This window comes from Pristiophorus japonicus, chromosome 1, assembly GCF_044704955.1.
Source record: "Pristiophorus japonicus isolate sPriJap1 chromosome 1, sPriJap1.hap1, whole genome shotgun sequence".
NCBI lineage: Eukaryota > Metazoa > Chordata > Chondrichthyes > Pristiophoridae > Pristiophorus > Pristiophorus japonicus.
In genome coordinates, this window is record NC_091977.1 from 477,776,773 (window position 1) to 477,797,824 (window position 21,052).

The 21,052-nt window shown below is 45.2% G+C and overlaps 1 protein-coding gene across 7 annotated transcripts in view; it reads right to left on the reverse strand.

The window, feature by feature from the left end:
* LOC139276526 (SWI/SNF complex subunit SMARCC1-like) overlaps nucleotides 1–20,644 on the reverse strand; it is a 257,461-nt gene extending 236,817 nt beyond the window's left edge. For 6 of the 7 annotated variants that reach the window (XM_070894638.1, XM_070894637.1, XM_070894636.1 and 3 more), the window contains exons 1-4: nucleotides 20,418–20,643; nucleotides 11,355–11,474; nucleotides 8,104–8,189; nucleotides 4,315–4,396 (exon numbers count right to left, since the gene is read on the reverse strand). In XM_070894638.1, the coding sequence (XP_070750739.1) occupies nucleotides 4,315–4,396; nucleotides 8,104–8,189; nucleotides 11,355–11,474; nucleotides 20,418–20,549 (420 nt within the window). In that variant the 5' untranslated portion in view covers nucleotides 20,550–20,643. Of the gene's footprint in view, nucleotides 1–4,314; nucleotides 4,397–8,103; nucleotides 8,190–11,354; nucleotides 11,475–20,417 lie in introns of all 7 variants that reach the window. The other variant, XM_070894634.1, reaches the window with a different exon arrangement.
* Between the last annotated feature and the right edge of the window lie 408 nt (nucleotides 20,645–21,052).

The window sequence follows — 21,052 nt, forward strand, 5'->3', positions numbered from 1 at the left end:
GGCCCTTCCTGGAGATTGTACGAGAGATGTTTGGTGTCAAGCATTAGTTACTAAACGTTATTAAATATTTTCTCTAAATGTAGAGGTTATAACCATGCATCCATTGTGGATACAAACCATATTAGCACATTACCTTAGAATCTGTTGTCTTTCTGTAATAGTACCTAGTCTATTAGCTTATGCCATGCTCTTGTAACGTTATAGAGCAAGATTTTTTTTGAAATCGATCGGAGCAGAGGCGCACCGGAGAAGGCCCTGCACAACTCAGCACCCTGACGGACTTAGAGGAATATGCTGCAGCACTAGTGGGCAGCCACAGTCGCTCTGCCACCCGTGGTGAAGATCTCGTTGTTGCGTCACGTGAGTAATGTGAAAAGCAGTGGTTATTCAAAATAATGCAACAGCATTTCATTATATGAATGATGTAATGTTATACATAGCTTCTATACTACTTAGGGTAACAATAGAAGAACATAAGAAATAGGAGCAGTCGGCCATTTGGCCCCTCGAGCCTGCTCCGCCATTTAATAAGATCATGGCTGATCTGATCATGGACTCAGCTCCATTTCCCTGCCCGCTCCCCATCGCTCAAACATCTGTATCTCCACCCAAAGTATATTCAATGACCCAGCCTCCACAGCTCTCTGTGGCAGAGAATTCCATAGACGTACAACCATATGTTACGTCTCTCGTTCACATTTATTGCAGTAGTGTTACTCCGCCTACATATGCCAGCGCAGCGCCAGAATTCTCATGTCTACCCTTCTGTTCTAATAACCTCAATTATGTTTTGCGGGTTCCGAGACATAAAGGGAGGCCGCTCCTGTGCCATTGCAGGTGGTCATCATCATGGGTGCAGAGGAGACCAGTGAAGGAGGAGGATGAGCAATTTTCATCTGTTGTACCTGCGGCCATGTCTTCATCAACAGATGAAGTAGCGGAGTCAAGTGGCTTGCAGCAGGCGATTCCAAGGCATACAGTGCGCACGCCAACCCCACGGAGGTTGAGTCGGCGAGGTAGGCACGCACTGCGATGGGCAGGAACCAACAAGGACATGGTCGCACTGTCTCGGGAGAGTGTCGACATCGGTCGAAAGCTCCTCCCGGCAATTAGTGGGTTGACCAGAAACATTGCCGCAATGTCGAATAACAGAGGGCTTTGAGCACATAGTTGTGGCAATGGGCCAAACGACCAACGCTGTCCATGCCTTGCAGCATGCGAGTGTCGGGAGATGGCACTGCACCCCAAGGTGCCGTCCCACCAACCACACCGACAGATGCGAGTCAAGAGGAAGAACTCCTGGCTCGGAAGATGTTTCTTCCAAAATGGCTTCTGCTCCAGCCACTGAAGGGATGCTGCCAACGTGACGCGTCCCCCGCCCCCCACCAGCACCAGGCCTTCAGGTCCCCTGCTGCAAGACCTATTGGTCCCATTACTCGGGGATTAAAACAATGGGGTTAAGACAACGAGGGGGGCGGGTGGGGAGAAGGTCAAGGAAGGGGAGGGAAGCATGGCTGTAGGTAGGGGGTTTAATATTGTTAGTACCTTGTTAAAAATAAATGTTAAATGTTCACTTATGTTATTGTTGTGTTAAAAATATTGTTGAGTTGGGGGGGGGGGGGGGGGGGAGGGTTGTAATATATAGTAGAGTTAAACATTTTCATATTCCTGGTTAACGATTACATATTTTTATTTAACTTAATTATCCTGAAGCGTCTTCTCATAACATACGCTAAAACATCAATACAATGGTTGGAAACAATGACCATGGCCAGGCCAGGCAAGAATGAAACGTAACGCAATTGTAAGCGTCACCTATGTAAGTTCACGCAAAGCATTCATTTATGAGCTGCTGACGCAAGAGTTTTGCAGCTACATAACTACAACGGGACTTTTCCAGTCTTGCGCGTGGGGGCATGGGTTCATTGCCAGGCTGATTGTCCTCCCAGAGGTCCTCATTATCCTCGTCCTCTTCTCCTCTTCCCCTCTCCCAAGATGGAATGGCGGTCCCATCTGGGAATTGTTGTCCTCTCCTCATAGCTCGGTTATGCAACATGCAGCACACCACAATAAACTCAGCGACCTGCTCAGGGTGGTATTGTAGGTTGCCTCCCGAGTGGTCCAGGCATCTGAAGCACTGCTTAAGCACTCCAATTGTCTTTTCCACGACATTGCGTGTAGCTATATAATTTTCATTGTCGCGCTTCTCAGCTTCCATCTGGGGATTACGCTGGCTGGGGGGGGGGGGGGGGGGGGGGGGGGGGGGGTCATGAACTAGCTGGCAAGGCCAGATCCTTTATCCCCCAGCATCCAACCGTGACCTTATGGCTGACTGTTAGAGGTCAGAGTCAGTGCTCTCACGCAAGATGTGCGTATCATGGATGCTCCCTGGAAAATTTGCATTTACTGCCATGATTATTTGCTTATGGTCAACAACGAGCTGCACATTCGGAGTGGAATCCCTTTCGGTTCAGAAACACTTCCACATTCTTTAACGGTGCTCACAGTCTATTGCTCCCTGCACCTTGAGGAAGTTTGCTACTCGAGAACCCCAAAGTCCTCTCTGTGCCTCCTTGGTCATCAGGAAGCTTATAAAGTCCATCCTGCCGTAAAGGAAGTCAGTCACCTGTCGAATGGAGCAATATGTGATGTGCTGAGAGATACCGTAAATGTTGCCAGCTGAGGCCTGAAAAGAGCCCGATGCATAGAAGAAAAGTGCCGCAGTAACCTTAACCTTAATGGACAGTGCAGTCCTGATGGTGCTGGTCGGCTGCAGATCTCCCTCAACGAGTTGGCATCTCTCACTGATGACCTCCTTTCGGAAGCGCAGCCTCCTAACGCAAGTGTTATCGGACAAGTTCAGGTATGATCGCTTTTCCCTGTAAATGCGTTGGGTGCAAGGTCTCCTCCTCTGCAGCAGTCTGCCATCTCTTTGAGCACATAATGCTCTTCAATATACCTTCTCCCATCTTTAAATGCAGCATGTGATTTGTGACCAATACTGGTTGAGAAACTACAAACCCCATCACTATAAATGCTCTCAATTTGTCCTCAACAGATACAAATGTGATTAGATCATTGGCAAGAGTCAAAAAGGCCCTTAAAATCACTCACAAATTGATTCTCCTCATAAGCACTTGAAGCAGCCTCAGTATAGATCCTCCGACATTCAAAATGGCCTCCGTAGTGCCGAGCACTGCCGACTTAAGGTCAGGTGAGTGCAGCTTTTCTGCAGCGATCGATCAGCTCGGTGAAGTGTGGGCGATATGGTGAAAGTTGCAGTCAGCGATCATTGGGGCGATGCAGCACATTCATGTGCTGAAAGTTGGGCCGGCGATGAATCGGTCCTACTTTCCACTTTTCAGCAAAAATGTGCGATAGCCTGCTTCTATAGGCAATCATGTGGCAATGTCTTGCCTTAAGTGTTGCAGTTTCCTTCACCTTCATTTAGACAACTTAATGATTAACCACATGCTACTTTTCCCTCCACAGCTAGTCTCGGATCTGAGCAAGAAGTACGAGCACTTTATCTGATCCTTACTGACTATACTGCTCTAAATTCACTGGCGTGAATTTTTTCACTTCTTTGTTACTGCATATGTTGCCATTCCCACAGCAAGAATGTGCAGCTGATCACCAGAAAATTGTAATATTTTCTGCAATAAAAGATTACTGGTATGTTTAATTTAGATTGCAAAGGGAGAGGAGAGGGAATCCTGCTGCATTATTGTTATCCAGTAACCTCTGTGGAAGTGCACGTGAATGTCAAGTGAGGGCTGATGCAGACTTGGAATTGACATGCTCATATGATTCTCATATGGAGGGCAGAAACTTATACAAATGTATGCAGTTGAAGCTATTCAGCACAACCACCAGTACACAGCAAAAGTTCACCGGTGGGTTATTAAAATCTAATCAGAATCATCACACCAGTTCAGTACATCTCACACACACAGTTTAAACCTCCAACTGAGCTACATCGAAAACCAAGTCGGATGAAATTACAAATTTGTTGGTTAGGTGTTGATTATGGGGGAAATGTTGGCCAAGGCTCCAGGGGAACGCCCTGCTCAGAAGAATGGCATCAAGGATCCGAAGCATGAACCTGAACCACAAAAGCAGACAGACGTAGCACCAATGTTCAACATTACATTCAAAAGAATGGCAAAGCAGCATTCCCCTTATTGCACTATTAACCTAAATTATGTGCTCAAGTCCTGGTGTAGAATTTGATGCCACAACATTCTGAATCAGAAGGGGGCATGCTAGTAAAGCCCGGCACACAGATTTTACGTCATCAGATGAGATATGTACCTGCACCAGTGTCTTTTCTATCGTCATAAACATTTCTACATTACGATCCATTCTGGATGGATTTTGCAGGTCGAATCTTCTCCTAAAAAAAATGGAGCAAAGTCTTAGAACACACACTACATTCTAACTGTAAATGTGATTTCTTAAATAAGTAAATCTATCTTTGTGCACATCAGCCTTAGCCAGAGAGTCCTGCTGCTTATCCGGTTCACAAAGAAAAATGTTAGTTAACTCCCATTGAATAGATAAACTACATCCCATCAGCCAGGGTTGATTCTCCTGATCAGGACATGGGCCAAAAATTGCAGTCAGAGGTCTCCAGTGTGCGGAAGCCTCTGACCGAAAACATTTTTACGAAAATACCTGGTGGTCCCAGAGGAACGTAGACTTGCGCAGCGAGGCCTATCTGCGCAGTGCAGCATACGGGCCCACGTATTCCAGTAGCGTATGTGCAGCCTGAGAGCACGTAGGACGGACCAAACAATTAAAATGGAGTAATCCCATTCACAGCGGGGGCAGGAAGGGGGCTGCGGCACACGAGCGGGAAGGGGGTGGTCGCGCTGGAAGGTGGGGGGGGACGCGCGAGAAGGAAGGGGGCACAGGGGCAAGAAATCATTTCTGCTGTTCGGCAAGTCTTTGACTAGGGAACATCGCTTGGTTTATCAGGAGTGGTTAGGAAACACTTCTACACGCCAAGGGTGGTAGATGTTTGGAACTCTTCGGCAAACGGCAATTGATGCTAGGTTAAGTGTTAATTTTAAAATCGAAGATTGATAGATTTTTGTTGACCAAAGTTAGAGGAATATGGGGCAAAGTCACAGATAAACCATGATCTCACTGAATTGTAAAAAAAAGCTCAAGGAGCTAAATGGCCTACTTGTGTTCCTATGTTCCGACTGACATTCACCATCTGGGACTCCATATGTCACTTAGAGGAGATAGAGGATTTTTTTTAATATAAATTCATTCTTGGGATGTGGGGTCACTGGCAAGGCCGGCATTTATTGGCCAGCCCTCGAGAAGGTAATGCTGATCCGCCTTCTTGAACCCGTGCAGTCCGTCTGGTGAAGTTCCAGGATTTTGACCTAACTACAATGACGGAATGGCAATATATTTCAAGTCAGGATGGTGTGTGACTTGGAGGGAAACTTGGAGATGATGGTGCTCCCATGTGCCTGCTGCCCTCATCGTTCTAGGTGGTAGATGTCGCGGATTTGGGAGGTGCTGCCAGGAAAGGCTTGGCAAGTTGCTGTCGTGCATCTTGTAGATGGTATACACTACGGCCATGGTATGCCGGTGGTGGAGGGAGTGCATATTTAAGGTCATGGATGGGGTGCCAATCACACAGACTGCTTTGCCTTGGATTGTGTTAAGCTCCTAGAGTGTTGTTGGAGCTGCACTCATCCAGGCAAGTGGAGAATATTCCATCACACTCTTGAGTTGTGCCTTGTCGATGGTGGAAAGGCTTTGGGGAGTCAGGACATGAGACAGTCGCAACAGAATACACAGCCTCTGACCTGCTCTTGTTGCCATAATATTTATGTGGCTGGTCCAGTTAAGTTTCTGTCAATGGTGACCCCCAGGATGTTGAGATTTGGTGGTGGTAGTGCCATTCAATGTCATGGGGCAGTGGTGAAGACTTTCGCTTGTTGGAAATGGTCATTGTCTGGCACGCGTGTGGCAGAATGTTACTTGCCACTTATCAGCCCAAACCTGAATGTCGCCCAGGTCTTACTGCATGCAGGCATGGACTGCTTCAGTATCTGAGGAGTTACGAGTGGCACTGAACACAGCTAGGATTTTGACCTAGTGAAAATGAAGAGCAATGTATGTGAAAGTCAGGATGGTTTGTGACTTCAATGTGATTGTGTTCCTGTGCATAGTAGACACTGCAGCCATGTTATGCCGACAGTCGAGGGACTTGATTTTTAAGACAGAGGATAGGGTGCCAATCAAGCCGACTGCTTTTTTCTGGATAGTATTGAACATCTTCAATGTTGTTGAAGCTGCATCCATCCAGCTAAGTTGCCAGCACATTTCTGACCTGTCCAGTGCTCACAAAGCTGTACTCTACCAGCAAGTCAATTTCTGAAGAACGGTAGTGGTCGGAAAATAGGGTTGGGTGGTAAGAAAAAGGAGAACACTATTCTCTTTCAGCACTTAAAATGATAGATTTCTATATTGTTGAAGTAAGTTTTAGTGGACTGTATATATGCCTTTTTGTAAAAGAAAAGTACTCGCTAATATGGAATGTTCCTTAAATATTAAAGCACCATTTGGGAGCATCTTCCAGGAGCAGAACTATCCATTCCACAAGCAGCCCATGTCAGGACGGAATGCCAGCTTGCTAAGCAATCCAAAATGGTTTCCATTTCCCCAACCAAACCCACACAGCACTGCACACTCACCAATCCCCCTGCCCCACCCCTGCCACTATGGCACAATTTAATCACGTAATAATTACATCTATACAGTACAAAATTAATGTCAAAAGCAGATGCTTTTTTACTGCAAGCAATTGCTGATTACTGCGGCGAGATCATTAACGAAGTGTCACACTGGTTGTCCATTAACACATGAGGAAAATCAGAATAGTAATCAACTTTTCATGAAGCAAAACAGATTAACTGGTTATTTCTCACTGCTATTTGTGGGATCTTGACTAGCACAAACTGTTGCCTACAAAATAGTGACAGAACTTCAAAAGTAATTCCTGGGCTGTGAAGTACTATGGGACACACTGCAGACAGGAAAGGCACAAATGTCAGTTTATTTAAATTTTCTAAGTTATAATCTGCTGCAGAAGACAGCGTACAAAAGCATTTCTGCAAAAGTCATGACCTCAGTGTTTCAAAAACCTCCTCCTCGTAAGGAGCCGAATCAGGTGGCATCTTGCCCAACAGGTCAGTCTTTAGAACAGCAGGCATCAATTTGAGGGGAAACCAGCCAAACTGAAACTGCAGTCAACCTGTTCACATCCATGCACTTCCTAGCAAGAGTCACTGGGCAGTGTTTAGTAGCAACACTACCATAAAATCAATTGCAATATGTACTGCCACTGTGACTGAGATCAGCTAACTAACCAGAGTCAGGACCAGCACTCACTGCCACACTTCGTGCTGATGCCTTTGCCCCAAAACTGGTCAGAAAAAGTACTAGCCACTATGGAATTCCTCAAATATTAAAGCACCACTTGAAGCATTTTCCAGGAGTAACTATCCATTCCACAAGCCGCCCAGTCAGGAGGAAGTGCCCACTTGCTAAGGAATCAAAAATGGCTGGTCTCGTCTTTGATTTCCCCAAAAAATACCCACAAGCAGAAATTGTCACCACACAACACGCCTCCACCACCATAGCATCCACACAGTAGAATTTTTCTAAAGCAGATGTTTTTTTCTCTGCAGGGAGTTGCTGATTACAACAGAGAGATTATTAACAAATTGCCACACTATTTGCTGATTAAAACATTGGAGGAAAAGCAGAAATGCCAACACTGGGATGGGGCTTCAAACTTGAAGGTTTCACAGCAGGTCTATGAAACAAATGAGAGTCTGTAATTTTCATTCACACAAGAGTACAAGTTGGCTTTTTACATTTGGGAAAAAAAAGTATTTATATAGCACCTTTAACATAGTAAAGCAGCCCAAGGCACTTCACAGGAGCATACAGACCAAAAAATGTCTCACCGGACTCACTCAGCCAGGTTATTAAAAAGCCTACAGCGCCACCAAGCTCAGTCCCAAATCTGTCCCTCAGTCATCTATTTGAATAGACTCTGAGCTGACTTACCATCCTTGCTCGCTCTTGAATTTGTAAGCAGCACCGAGGATATGAGCCAAGGGTCCTCCGGCCTTGAAATCGAGGAAGCATTTTGCCTAAAGTTTAAAAAAAAACTTCAACAGTGGGCATGTAGGGTTTTTGAGCATTTACAATTTAATTCAATAACACATTTGAGATAGGAAACAACCATCCGTTAGCGAGATCATCCACCTCCAAGATGCCTCTGTCTTTGAAATAAAGTGATCTCCTGTGAGGTTAACTTTGTTCATTGCTAATCTGGGGTCTGGAGCGTGATTGGAATTTTCAGCTGCTGCCCTGTTGTTTAAGCCATTGCTCAGGTACTCCCCATGAGGAACGTCTCCATGTCGGTTCTGCAATCAATTAAACTTTGATTGCAATTAGTGAGCAAAGTTTCCAGTTTGCCAGGTGTTTGGAAATTTTTGAAATCCCTTCAAAAAAAGGTTTCCTTTTCCCAGACATTGGCAGCTTGTTGCTCAGATTGATCTTCCTTTTGCTAAAATGAATTCTGTCTGATCAGCCCATTTACTTCAATTTTCATCATCCTGAATCTATGCTTCTGGAATTCAGTATATGAAACAGCCACTTGCAATTTATTGAGCCCCTTCGTGATTTTCTATCATATCTCTGCTCTGTCTTTAGCCCTTTCAAGTGAGAAAAGTCCCAGGGTTCAAAGTCATTCTCCATAGATCAGTGCTCCAAATTCAGGTGTCCATTTTATAGAGCCCTTCTGAGCTTTCTCCAAAACATTATCTCTTTTGAACTACAGGGATCAAAATTGGACAGCGTTCGGATTTGGTCTCAGCAAGTCCTCAGAGTTTAAAGTTATCTCTTCTGATTTGTATAGATATATAATTAGCTATGTAGCCCAACATTGTGTTTGTTTTCTTCACCGAGAATACATGGTTGATAGTGACAGATTATTGCAAGATCAGTCTTGTGCTGATGCCTCAAGTAGGCTCCCAATGATTACATATCGCAGTGATCGTCACTGTCGTGTATGGAGAAAGAGTCAGACTGAACACGGAGCTCAAAGTAAAGTGTGACCTTAGTCTTTTATTGCAGATCTCCAGAGTGCCTCTCCAACCCGTGAAGCCTCTCCAAATACCTATGCTCCCAAGGGATCCCTTGGGACTCCAGGGGATGAGCCTTCTGGTGGCTGTACAGAGCAAATACAAGTCCACATATATAACAGTCACCAAGACTTAAATTCAAACAATATTACTGCTAATTTACCTATCGATATTACTTTGTTTCCACTACCCCAATTTTTATACACTCTTCAAAGCTGGGTACTGATCCACCGGCACCAACTACTCTTCAATGCCTTACCCGAGGAGATAGAAATGCAAAACAAGCCCAAGTAAAAGTGTGTGTAAACTTGCACAGTAGCTGTTGCCACATGTAAAGGAATAGAATTGGGTGGGAACTCCCTGGGGTCGGTATTACGACCATTGCTTTTCTTGTTTTATATCTTAAATGGCCTGGAATTGGTACAGGAAGTAAAATTTCAAAGTTTGCAGATGATACAAAATTTGGCAATGTCGTAAATAGTGAACAGGATAGTGCACCTTCAGGAGGACATTGAGACTTGTGAAATGGGCAATCACATAGCAGATGCAATTTAATGCGGTAACTGTGAAGTGATGCACTTTGGGAGGACCAACATGGTGAAGTAGTCTAATCTATTAGTTGTACTATTTTGAGGGTGGTGCAAGAGCAGAGGTACCTGGGGGTGCATACGCACAAATCCTTGAAGGTGGCAGGGCAAGTCAATAAGGCAATTACAAAAGTTTATGCAATACTTGGCTTTCAGGGAATTGAATATAAAAACAAGCAAAGTAAAGCTAGACCTTGCAAATCATCAGTTAGGCTTCTGCTGGAGTATTGTGTCCAATTCTGGGCACTAAACTTTAGGAAGGATGTCAAGGTTCTTGAGAGGGTACAAGAGGTTTACCAGGGATGAGAGAGTTCAGTTATGAGGATTGGAGAAGTTGGGATTATTCACTATTTGAACACGATCAAATCTCCCGTCAACCTTCTCTGCTCCAAGGAGAACAACCCCAGCTTCTCCAGTATATACATGCAATTGAAGCCATGGTCTTTGGTCCATGCTACAAACTCTGTTCCCTAGCCACGAACTCTAAACTTCTTCCTGGTCACTGTCTGAGACTGAACCAGACCATTTGTAACCTCGCCATCCTATTTCACCCCATGATGAGCTTCCGATAACATCACTGCTCCATTACCAAATCAGCCCAGTTCCACCTCTAACATCGCCCGTCTCCACCTTTGCCTCAGCTCATCTGCTGCTGAAACCCTCATCCATGCCTTTGTTACCTCTAGACTTGACTATTCCAATGCTCTCTCGATCTTCCACCCAACAGAAACTTGAACTCATCTAAAATTCTGGTGCCCGTATCCTAACTCGTACCAAGTCCGGTTCACCCATCAACCCTGGACTTGCATTGGCTTTCGGTACCGTAACACCTCCTTTTTAAAATAATCATCGGTGTTCTCAAATCCCTCCCACCTTGTAACCTCCTCCAGCACATCAACCCTCAGAGATCTCTGCTCTCCTCCAATTTTGGCCTCTTGCACACCTTCACTATTCCATTCGTTGCCTGGGCCCTAATCTCTGGAATTACCTCCCAAATCTTCTCTACTTCTCTCTCTCCTCCTTTAAAATGCTACTTTAAACCTACCTCTGCAACTAAATTTTGCATTACCTGTCACAATATCTCCTATAATAAAGAGAAAATGCTGGGAATACTCAGGCCAGGCAGCATCAGTTCTGACGAAAGGTCATCAACCTGAAACATTCACTCAGTTTCTCTCCCCAGATGCTGCCCGACCTGCTGAGCATTTTCTGTTTTATTTCAGATTTCCTACAACGCAGTGGTTTACTTTTGTGCTAATATCTCATGTGGCTCGGAGTCAAATTTTGTTCGATAAGGCTCTGTGAAACGTCTAGCGACATTTTACTATGTTGAAGGCGCAATTTGTTGTTGTTTCCTCCCCCCATCAATTTTCACCTTTCTGCACAACAATGGTTCTTACTGGCCTAGTGTCATGGGCACCACCAGTAAGTATCTCACCCAATTTTCCAACTTCACATGCAAGTCGAGACAGAAAGTTAAAGCTCTTAGAGTATCCCAGCCAAATCCATCTTTGTCCTCATGTAATGTACATACACGCATACCAGCTGAGCCAAAACAAATTGTTCAATGGAAATTACTTACTGGGAGTTTAGTTAATGCAGGATTGTTGACGTGCTTGCCAAATGCATCCTCCTGAAACTGAAGCAGCTGCACCACAAGACCAGCCAGTGTTTTGTTTGAAGGTGAATCTGCCTGTACAAACTGAGAAACAGAAATTTATTGAAGTTAAGTTAAAAAAAGATTTGCACCTTATCTTTGCAATGAGCTGCACCATTCTTGGCAATGGTATTGTTACCAGGATTTTAGAAAATTCAATGGCGAGTATGTGAAATTTTCACACCTAAACTGTAAATATGCAGCAATACAATTTTGGATTGGTTAAGCACTTTTGAGACATAGAACACCAGAGTGAACTACTGCTGTTTCAGGTCAGTCACTGGTGATGGTAGAAACTGAAGATGAAGAATCCAAGGAGTTATCGCATCAGGTTAAGGCCCCAATTTTGTACAGCACTGGGTGCCGTTTTTCCGGCATCCAGTGATATTTTTGATGCGGAAGCTCAGTTGAAAGATTCCCCAATGTTGGGGTGCCAGTGTCTACTACCAACGGCAGAATGTTTGGCACCATACATTCTGCCGCTGGTGTACTTGTAAAAAGGTTGCATGCCATTTCTTGGCATAAGACCAACTTTCCCCATGAACAAAATTTTTCAAACCGGCACATTGAGCCTAGAAGCCCTTACCTGCAGTTAGAGATCCACGCTGACCCACTCCTATCCCCAGTAGAAGGGACTCCTCATTGATGATTATTAGCCCCTCGCCTAAAGGATGTTCCAGCAATTCTGGATCTTAAATACATTTTGATTAAAGTTGAGCCGATAATTAAATATCAGCAAATACCACTAACATTGCAAACAAATGAATTAAAAACCATACTAAAGATAAAAAAGACCCACCATGCCCGACCAACAAACCATATCCAACCCCAGCTGTCAGTACTGTGCTGTGTTTCAGGTGCACACTGGAAGCCCCACCCTGTGAGATCGGCTCGGGTTGCACTGGCGCCAGAAGGTGCGCATGCTGGAAGAAAACTTTGGATTTTTATTTTCAGCGCTGAGGGGCCAAAAAAAAACGGGTGTTCAGGTGAGTGAGCGGCATTATTTTTTTTGGTGGGGGGGGGGGAACGTCAACATTGGTTTCAAGCAGCTGGAGACTAATTAAATTGCCAGATTTGCTTCAGGCAGTGACTGGGGACATTTTTTTTTATATACACTGAGTTTCCCCAGCTGTCTGCCTCAGTAAATCAGGTACTGGCTGTGCAAGACCCACATGTTTAATAGACCCATCCATTTAAAAATGTACAGCTACGGTAGGAAGCGAGAGCGCGCGAGAGGGGCAAGGCCCTGAAGAGATTTCAACCCAAGAAAGGGAATTTTAAATTCTATGCAATGGCATTGGAGGACCAGAAACAAATGTAGTTGATTGAGATCAAGGCATGAGTGCAGGAGAGGACACAGGCAGTAGAGTTAGTGAGCTGCAGTTTACAGAGTGCAGAAAATGATGGGCCAGCCAATACAGCATTGGAGTCATCGAGTTTGGAGGTGACTTAGGCATGGGTGGCTGCATTCACGACGGAGGTGAGCAATGTTACGAAGGTGGAAGTAAACAATCTTTACAATGAAGAGAATATGGAGTTAGAAATTCAGCTCTGGTTCAGCCAGAGACACCAGCTAGGGAAGAATGTGTGGCCAGCATATGGAGTTTGTGTCCCGTAATGCCAATGGCTAAAAATCTAAGACAATACAGCAATCTCCAGCTCATATCCCTTGCTGTGTTAAATTAATTTGGGCATCGACTCAGATCAAAATTTGAGCGCGCTGGATGCTGGGAAGTTCTGCAGAGAAATAACGGCCAAGAAATTGCTGGAACTCATTTCCAATCCTCTGTACCCAGACTATAGTGGTCTTTAAAATGTTGTAAAATGCCTTGATTTTTTTCCCCCTCCATTCTCAGGATGTGGGCATTGCTGGCAAGTCTGGCATTTATTGCCCATCGATAGTTGTCATAACGGAGTGGCTTGTTAGGCCACATTGAGGAAACTACATGTGCTGTGGAACTAGAGTCACAAACAGGCCACACTGGTAAGGACGAGTTCAAAATAACCTTCCATAATGGACTTTAGTGAACCAGTGAGGTTTTATGACTATCCAACATGGCCAAGTTGACTGATCATAGCTTTTAGTTCCAGATTTATTTTAAACTGTTCTAATTCTCAAACTATCATGGTGGGAACCGAGCTCACACTCTCTGGATTATTAGTCCAGGCGTCTCTGGGATAATGGTCCAGTAACATAAGCACCACATTACCTCAGCCCCACTTTGTAATGGGTCATAATTCTGCTACGGGTCAGCTACAGAGTGTTCAACCTGCTCTGCTATCTGCACACATCTCAATTTGTCTTTATTCTGCCCATCATCGAGGAAGACTTGCTTCCACTCTAAGGGGAATTACAGTCTCTGTCACAGGTGGGACAGACTGTGGTTAAAGGAAAGGATGGGTAGGGAGTCTGGTTTGCCGCAAGCTCCTTCTGCTGCCTGCGCTTGTTTTCTGCATGCTCTCGACGACGAGACTCGAGGCGCTCAGCACCCTCCCGAATGCTCATCTTCCACCAAGGGCGGTCTTTGGCCACGGATTCCCAAGTGTCGGTGGGGATGTTGCATTTTATCAAGGAGGCTTTGAGAGTGTCTTTGAAACATTTCCTCTGCCCACCTGGGGCTCGCTTGCCGTGTAGGAGTTCAGAGTAGAGCGCTTGCTTTGGGAGTCTTGTGTCGGTCATGAGGGCAATGTGGCTCGACTAGAACTATTGGGCGGATGTGTTAAATTAGTTGAATACTTGCTAAGTAAGTCAGTGTAGTTTCCAGCTTCTCCAATTAAATTTGGCATTCCTTCCTTAAGTGCAAGTCAGTTCACCAGTGGCTCAGTCCAAGTGTCAGCGGCAATCAAAGCAGCATTAATACAGCAAATTGAATACGACCATGGATTTTCATAGGGGCTGGGTTATGACAACGGAACTCTCATTGTTTTGACAAGGACCACAGTGGAGCTGCTCAAAGTGTGCCAGCAAATTTTGGCATGCGCAATCAATGGCTCGAATCACCGACACCACAATTTCCTGCAAAATATGCGCCATAGTAAAGTTGTGTGCTGTTGATGCGCCATTGCTACGACGTGTGATCGAGTGCAGTGCGCGGAACCATTTCAAATTCAGAAGTCTATGACTTAAGTCATACAAACACTGATCCGCTTAGACCAGGTAAGCTAATATCTGTTGTTGGGAAAATGCTGGAGTCCATTATTAAAGGAAGCAGTAGCAAGACATTTGGAAAAGCATAATGCAGTCAAGCAGAGTCGGCATGGTTTTATGAAAGGGAAATCATGTTTGACAAATTTGCTGGAGTTCTTTGAGGATGTAATGAGCAGGGTGGATAAAGAGGAAGCAGTGGATGTGGTGTATTTGGATTTCCAGAAGGCATTCGATAAGGTGCCACATAAAAGATTGCTGCTCAAGATAAAAGTTCACGGGGTTGGGGGTAATATATTGGCATGGATAGAGGATTGGCTAACTAACAGAAAAGAGAGTCGGGATAAATGGGTAATTTTCTGGTAGGTAAACGGCAATTAGTGGGGTGCCAAAGGGAACGGTGCTGGGGCCTTAACTATTTATAATCTCCATTAGTGACTTGGATGAAGGGACCAAGTGTAATGTAGCAAAGTTTGCTGATAATACAAAGATGGGTGGGAAAGCAAATTGTAAGGAGACACAAAATCTGCAAATGGATACAGACGGCCGAGTGGGCAAACATTTGACAGATGGAGTATAATGTGGAAAGTGTGAGGTTATCCACTTTGGCAGGAAAAATAAAAATGCAAATTATTTAAATGGAGAGAGGTTACAAGGTGCTGCAGTATAGAGGGACCTGGGGGTCCTTGTGCATGAGCCATAAAAAGTTAGTTTGCAGGTACAGGTTGAATGTTCCTTATCCAGAACTCCCTCATCTGGAACCACCCATCTTCCAGAACCATTACCGCCACCGAGTGGCGCATGCGCAGAACTCCGACGCGAGTCCATGATGGTATTAAATGGTGGAACAGACACGAGGGGCCGTAAGGCCTACTCCTGCCCCGATTTCTTCTGTGATGAACAAATTGAAGTCCTTCCTCGTTGCCTACTCCAACAACCACTGGCCTGACACCGCGATCCACCACCACCACCCCCCCCCCCCCCCCCCGGCAAATGATCTCTCTGCCGCAAGTCAGCCAGCCCCTATATACCCTAGCTCAGTACCTGTACCATCCAATTTAATGTGACCACCTCTCGTCTGGAAAAATCCCTTATCCAGAACAGGCCAGGTCCCAAGGGTTCCAGATAAGGGAGGTTGAACCTGTACTGTACAATAAGTAATCAAGAAGGAAAATGGAATGTTGGTCTTTATTGCAAGGTCGATGGAGTATAAAAGCAGGGAAGTCCTGCTACAACTGTACAGGGTATTGGTGAGACCACACCTGGAATACTGCTTACAGTTTTGGTCTCCTTGGGATATACTTGCATTGAAGGCAGTTCAGAGAAGGTTTACGAGGTTGATTCCCGAGATGAAGGGGTTGACTTATGAAGAAAGGTTGAGCAAGTTGGGCCTATACTCACGAGTTTAGCAGAATGGTTATGGAAACATAAGATACTAAGGGGCCTCGACAAGGTAGATGCAGAGAGGATGTTTCCACTTGTGGAGGAATATAGAACTAGGGGGCATAGTTCAAGAATAAGGGGTCACTCATTGAAAACTGAGATGAGGAGGAATTTCTTCTGAGGGTCATAAATCTGTGGCAATCACTACCCCAGAGAGCTGTGGACGCTGGGTCGTAGAATATATTTAAAGGTGGAGCTCGACAGATTTTAATGATAAAGGAGTGATGGGTTATGGGGGGAGGCCAGGGAGTGGAGCTGAGCCCAAGATCATATCAGCCATAATCTTATTAAATGGTGGAGCAGGATTGAGAAGCCAAATGCCCGACTGCTGCTCCCATTTCTTATGATGCAAATGGAATAACCCATTGTCTGCACCACTTCGGAGAGCCCTGATTATTTTTTTTCCCCATTTGTGGGCTTAGCTGGCAAGGCCAGCATTTGTTGCTCATCCCCAATTGTCCTGGAGAAGGTGAAGGTGGTGTGTAACTTACAGGTGATGGTGCTCCCATGCGCCTGTTACCCTTGTCCTTCTAGGTGGGTTTGGGAGGTGTGATCAAAGAACTGTAGTGCATTTTGTAGATCGTGACTGCGGTGTTTACTGTGAGCCGGTGGTAGAGGAAGTGGGTAATTATGGTGGTGAATGGGGTGCCAATCAAGTGGGCTGCTTGGTCCTGGATGGTGTCGAGCTGTGTGTGTGTTGTTGGAGCTGCACATCCAGGCAAGTGGAGAGTATCCCATCACACTCCTAACTTATTCCTTGTAGATGGTGGAAAGGCTTTGGGGAATCCACTCAGGAGGCAAGTCACTCGCTGCAGAATGCCAGCCTTCACCTGTTCTTGTAGCCACAATATTTATGTGGCTGGTCCAGTTCGGTTTCTGGTCAATGATGACCACCAGAAAGTTGACTGTGGGGAATTAAACAATGGCAAGGCCATTGAAAGTCAAACACTGGTAGTTACTCTCACTTCTTGGAGATAGTCATTGCCTGGCACTTTGTGTGGCACAAATGTTACTTTCCACTTATCAGCCCAAGCATGAATGTTGTCTAGGTCCAAGGGATGCAGGCTTACATGAATATGGTGGATAACTGGTTTAGCCATTCACCACCAGATCTGGCTGGATCACATTATTAGGTTCTGCTCTCCTATGCCAATACTGCCCACTATTCCAGGATGATTTTGGAATGTAAAAGATAGCCGCCGGCTTCTATTCTCCACTGCTGAAAGCCTCCTTAAATCCCCTCCCGTCTCCTCCATCCTCACCTCCAACAACACACGTGAGCTCATGGACTTGTTTGTCTCCAAGATGAAGACCATCCGATCAGCTGCATCAGCCACTTCCCTTCTTTCCCCTAACCCACTGGGCCATACATGCTCCAAGGCTCCTCCTGCTCTCGTCCCGAAATCACATCTTTCGCCAGTTTCTCTCCAATCGCCCCTCGAAGTCTTCGAGCTCATCTTGTCCATGAGATCCACTTCCTGCTCCCTCAATCCTATTCCCACCAGACTGACGACCACCTAAATTCCTTTTCTGGCTCCCATGTTAGCTGATAACGGTTCTCTCCTCAAGGACTGTGCCCCTCACTTTCATAACTGCCATCATCACCTTTCTCCTCAAAAAGCCAACCGTTGACCCCTCCATCTTTCCGCTCCAAGATCCTTGAACAAGTTGCCTCGCAAATCCGTGCCCATGTTTCCATCTCTCCATCAGCTTTCCATTAACAGCTCTGTCACAAATGACATCCTTTGCGACTGGCACAAAGATAAACTATTCCTCCTCGTCCTTCTCAACCTGTCTGCAGCCTTTGACATGGTTCATCACTCCATCCTCCTCCAACATCTTTCCATTGTCATCCAGCTGGGTGGAACTGCACTCGCCTGGTTCCATTCTGAATCTATCTAATCGTAGCCAAAGAATCACCGACAATGGCTTCTCTTTCTGCTCCTGCATCATTTCCTCTGGTGTCCCCGAAAGATCTTCTACCCTTGGCTCCCTCCTATTTCTCATCCGTATGCTGCCCCTTGACGACATCATTCCAAACACGGTATCATTTTCCACATGAATGCCAAGGACACCCAATTCGACCTCACCATCATTTATCTTGCCCATTCCACATCTCTAAATTGTCAGACTGCTTGCCCGACATCCAGTTCTGGATGAGCAGAAATTTTCTCCAATGACATATTGGCTTCGGTCCTCGCCATATTTAACCTTGAAATGTGCTTTCGACCACATAGCATAAAGACCATCTATTTCCACGTCTAACATCGCCCATCTCCACCCTTGCCTCAGCCCATGCCTTTGTTACTTGACTATTCCAACACACTCCGAGCTGGTCTCCCACATTCTACCCTCTGTAAACTTGAGGTCATCCAAAACTCAGCTGCCCATGTCCAAACTCACACCCATCCAGTGGCAACGCATCGATTTTAAAATTCTCATCCTGGTTCACAAATCCCTCCACAGCCTCACCCCTCCCTATTTCTAATCTCCTCCAGCCCCACAAACATACTCCCTCACGCCCAGAATATCTGCGCTCCTCTAATATTGCCCTCCTGAGCATCCCTGATTTTAATTGCTCAACCACTGATGGCCGTGCCTTCAGCTACACAGGCCCCAAGCTCTGGAATTCCCTCTCTAAACCTCACTACCTCTTTGCTCCTTGAAGATGCTCCTGAAGACCTAGCTTTTGGTCATCTGCCCAATTTTCTTATATGGCTCAGTGTTAACTTTTTCTTGACCTAACATTCCAGTGAAGCAACTTGGGATGTTTTACTATGTTAAAGGTGCTATATAAATACAAGTTGTAGTCGCTACAAGCATGCAAGGACTGCTTCATTATCTGAGGAGTTGCGAATGGAACTCAACACTCAGCAACCATCCCACTTCTGTCCTTTTGATCAAGGAAGGTCAATGATGAAGCAGCTGAAGATATTTGGGCCAAGGACACTGCCCTGAGGAACTCCTGCAGCAATGTTCCCATTATGCTCCCTGCAGTATATTCAAATTACCTTTCCAGAAAAGATCATGCAACATAATTTATGGTACAATTCACAGAATGCACTGATCCAAAAAATTCTGGGCCATAAAAGCAAGTTTTGCACCAATGCTAAATATGTAACGGATACATAGGGCACTGAGGCTTAAACTAGTCAAGGATTAAAACGTATTGAACTCCTTCCTTCAAAAATCTCACTCTCCTTGATTTTGCTGTGCAGCCTTGTCTTGTCACTATTTTCAAACTCCATTTGCACATCAAAACCAGTTATAGTATAAATGCACTTCAACTTATTTATAAGAAACTGTTAAAGAAAGCAAATTATTCCAGTTTCATTGTTGCCTTAATTGGAATCTTAAATCCCTAACAAAACAAAATTAGTTTTACCATTTTGATAACTCTTGGCAAATATTTCTAATAGGAAAAACTGTCATCCTCACTCACTGTATATTACATCCAAACAAGTTTCAAACCTAAAATAGCGACCGTAACAAAAAAGGGGACAAAATACTACATCCATCAAACAATGAAGCCAGTTGCCCCCGCACCCCTAAGTGCAGAATCTCCCACATCTTCTGTATTTGTGAAATCAATTTTTCTTTTGGGGGGGGGAGGGGGGGAAGGAAGAGAATCAGTTTGTCAATTCATTCGCTCACTACCCCACAGACAGTTATCCAATCAGGCAGCACTTCACCAGCTGCTTCCGCCCTCAGTAACTTCACGATCCTTTGTGTCATGCTGCACTGCTCTGGCTAAACAAATTGATCAGTTCTTGTACTCTGCAACACCGACTGATGACCAAACTTCTCACCACAAACAAAATAATTAACACATTTACAACTTCAAACATTAAATAAAAAAAGCTAAACCGTAAGAAAGAGAAACCACAGCATCGCACATTCTTCTGCAGACCTCATTATAGCCTTCATTTGGAGAATTGATTTTTCTAATATTACAATTTAAAAACATTCCACGGTCAAAAAATTACATTCCACTAAAATGAAGAAAATTAAATTCCCTCACCGACCACAAACCAAAACATGGTTTACGGAATTGAAAGAGCAACTTTATTTTCCATTCATTGTGTCAAAGAGAATAACATGAATTTTAAATGTTGCTGGGAGAAGCTTGTCCCACACCCGATCCCCTCCCCATACCCAACACAAAGCAAGAAACTGACGCCAGACCCTCAGAAGGGCGATCTCTCCCACGGAAATTTGGTGAATTCTGCGCAATAGCGACACTCTTCGTAAATCCTGACGGTGGGAAGAAGTTCTTCCTCCCTCCCTCCCTCCACTTCACACTCCGAAGCCCGCGGCCTCGGCCGCCATTTGCTGCTAATACACTAGGTTAGCCCAGTTCAGCAGCTCCGGCTCGCGTCCCCTAGGCCTCGGGCACTCACTTTCTTGTAGTTCTTGCCCAGCCACAACCTCAAACCGTCGAACTGCGCCACAGTGTCGGAAGACTCCAGGAACCTGACGTTCGGGCCTCCGTCTTTCTTGCGCGTTGCTGCCGCCGCCACTGCCGTCGCCATCGCTCCGCTCTCGCGCTCACACAGAGAGAATAAAACAAGGCAACAAAACAAAACTTTATTGTTCCCGTCGTGCGCAGGCGCACGAGGTATTCTCTGCCCGACCCGACGGAATGGTAAGTGTCTGCGCATGCACACCCGCCGCGAGGCCCGATGGGAGTGACAGTTTGTAACTGGGATTGGGTTCCTCCCCTTTCATCACAGAACAGGATCTCAAGATCCAGGAAAGAAAAGCAATTCCTCCTATTTTAGGTTTTCCCAGGATGCCTGATATATACTTCGTTAACATTTTAGGAGACGACTTTTTGACATTGCCAAACATTAGCTTATGAGTCGTCAATTTTTGATGCTTTATGTGACTACCAGGATTGTGGAAATTGAACTAGATGGACCTTATCCTTTTTTAATCTAGTAATTACTATGCTGTTCTAATTTGCATTTACAAGGAAAGCACCCCACACAATTCCTCCTTTACTGTGGAGGCAGTATTCTCGGAGAGTTGTACA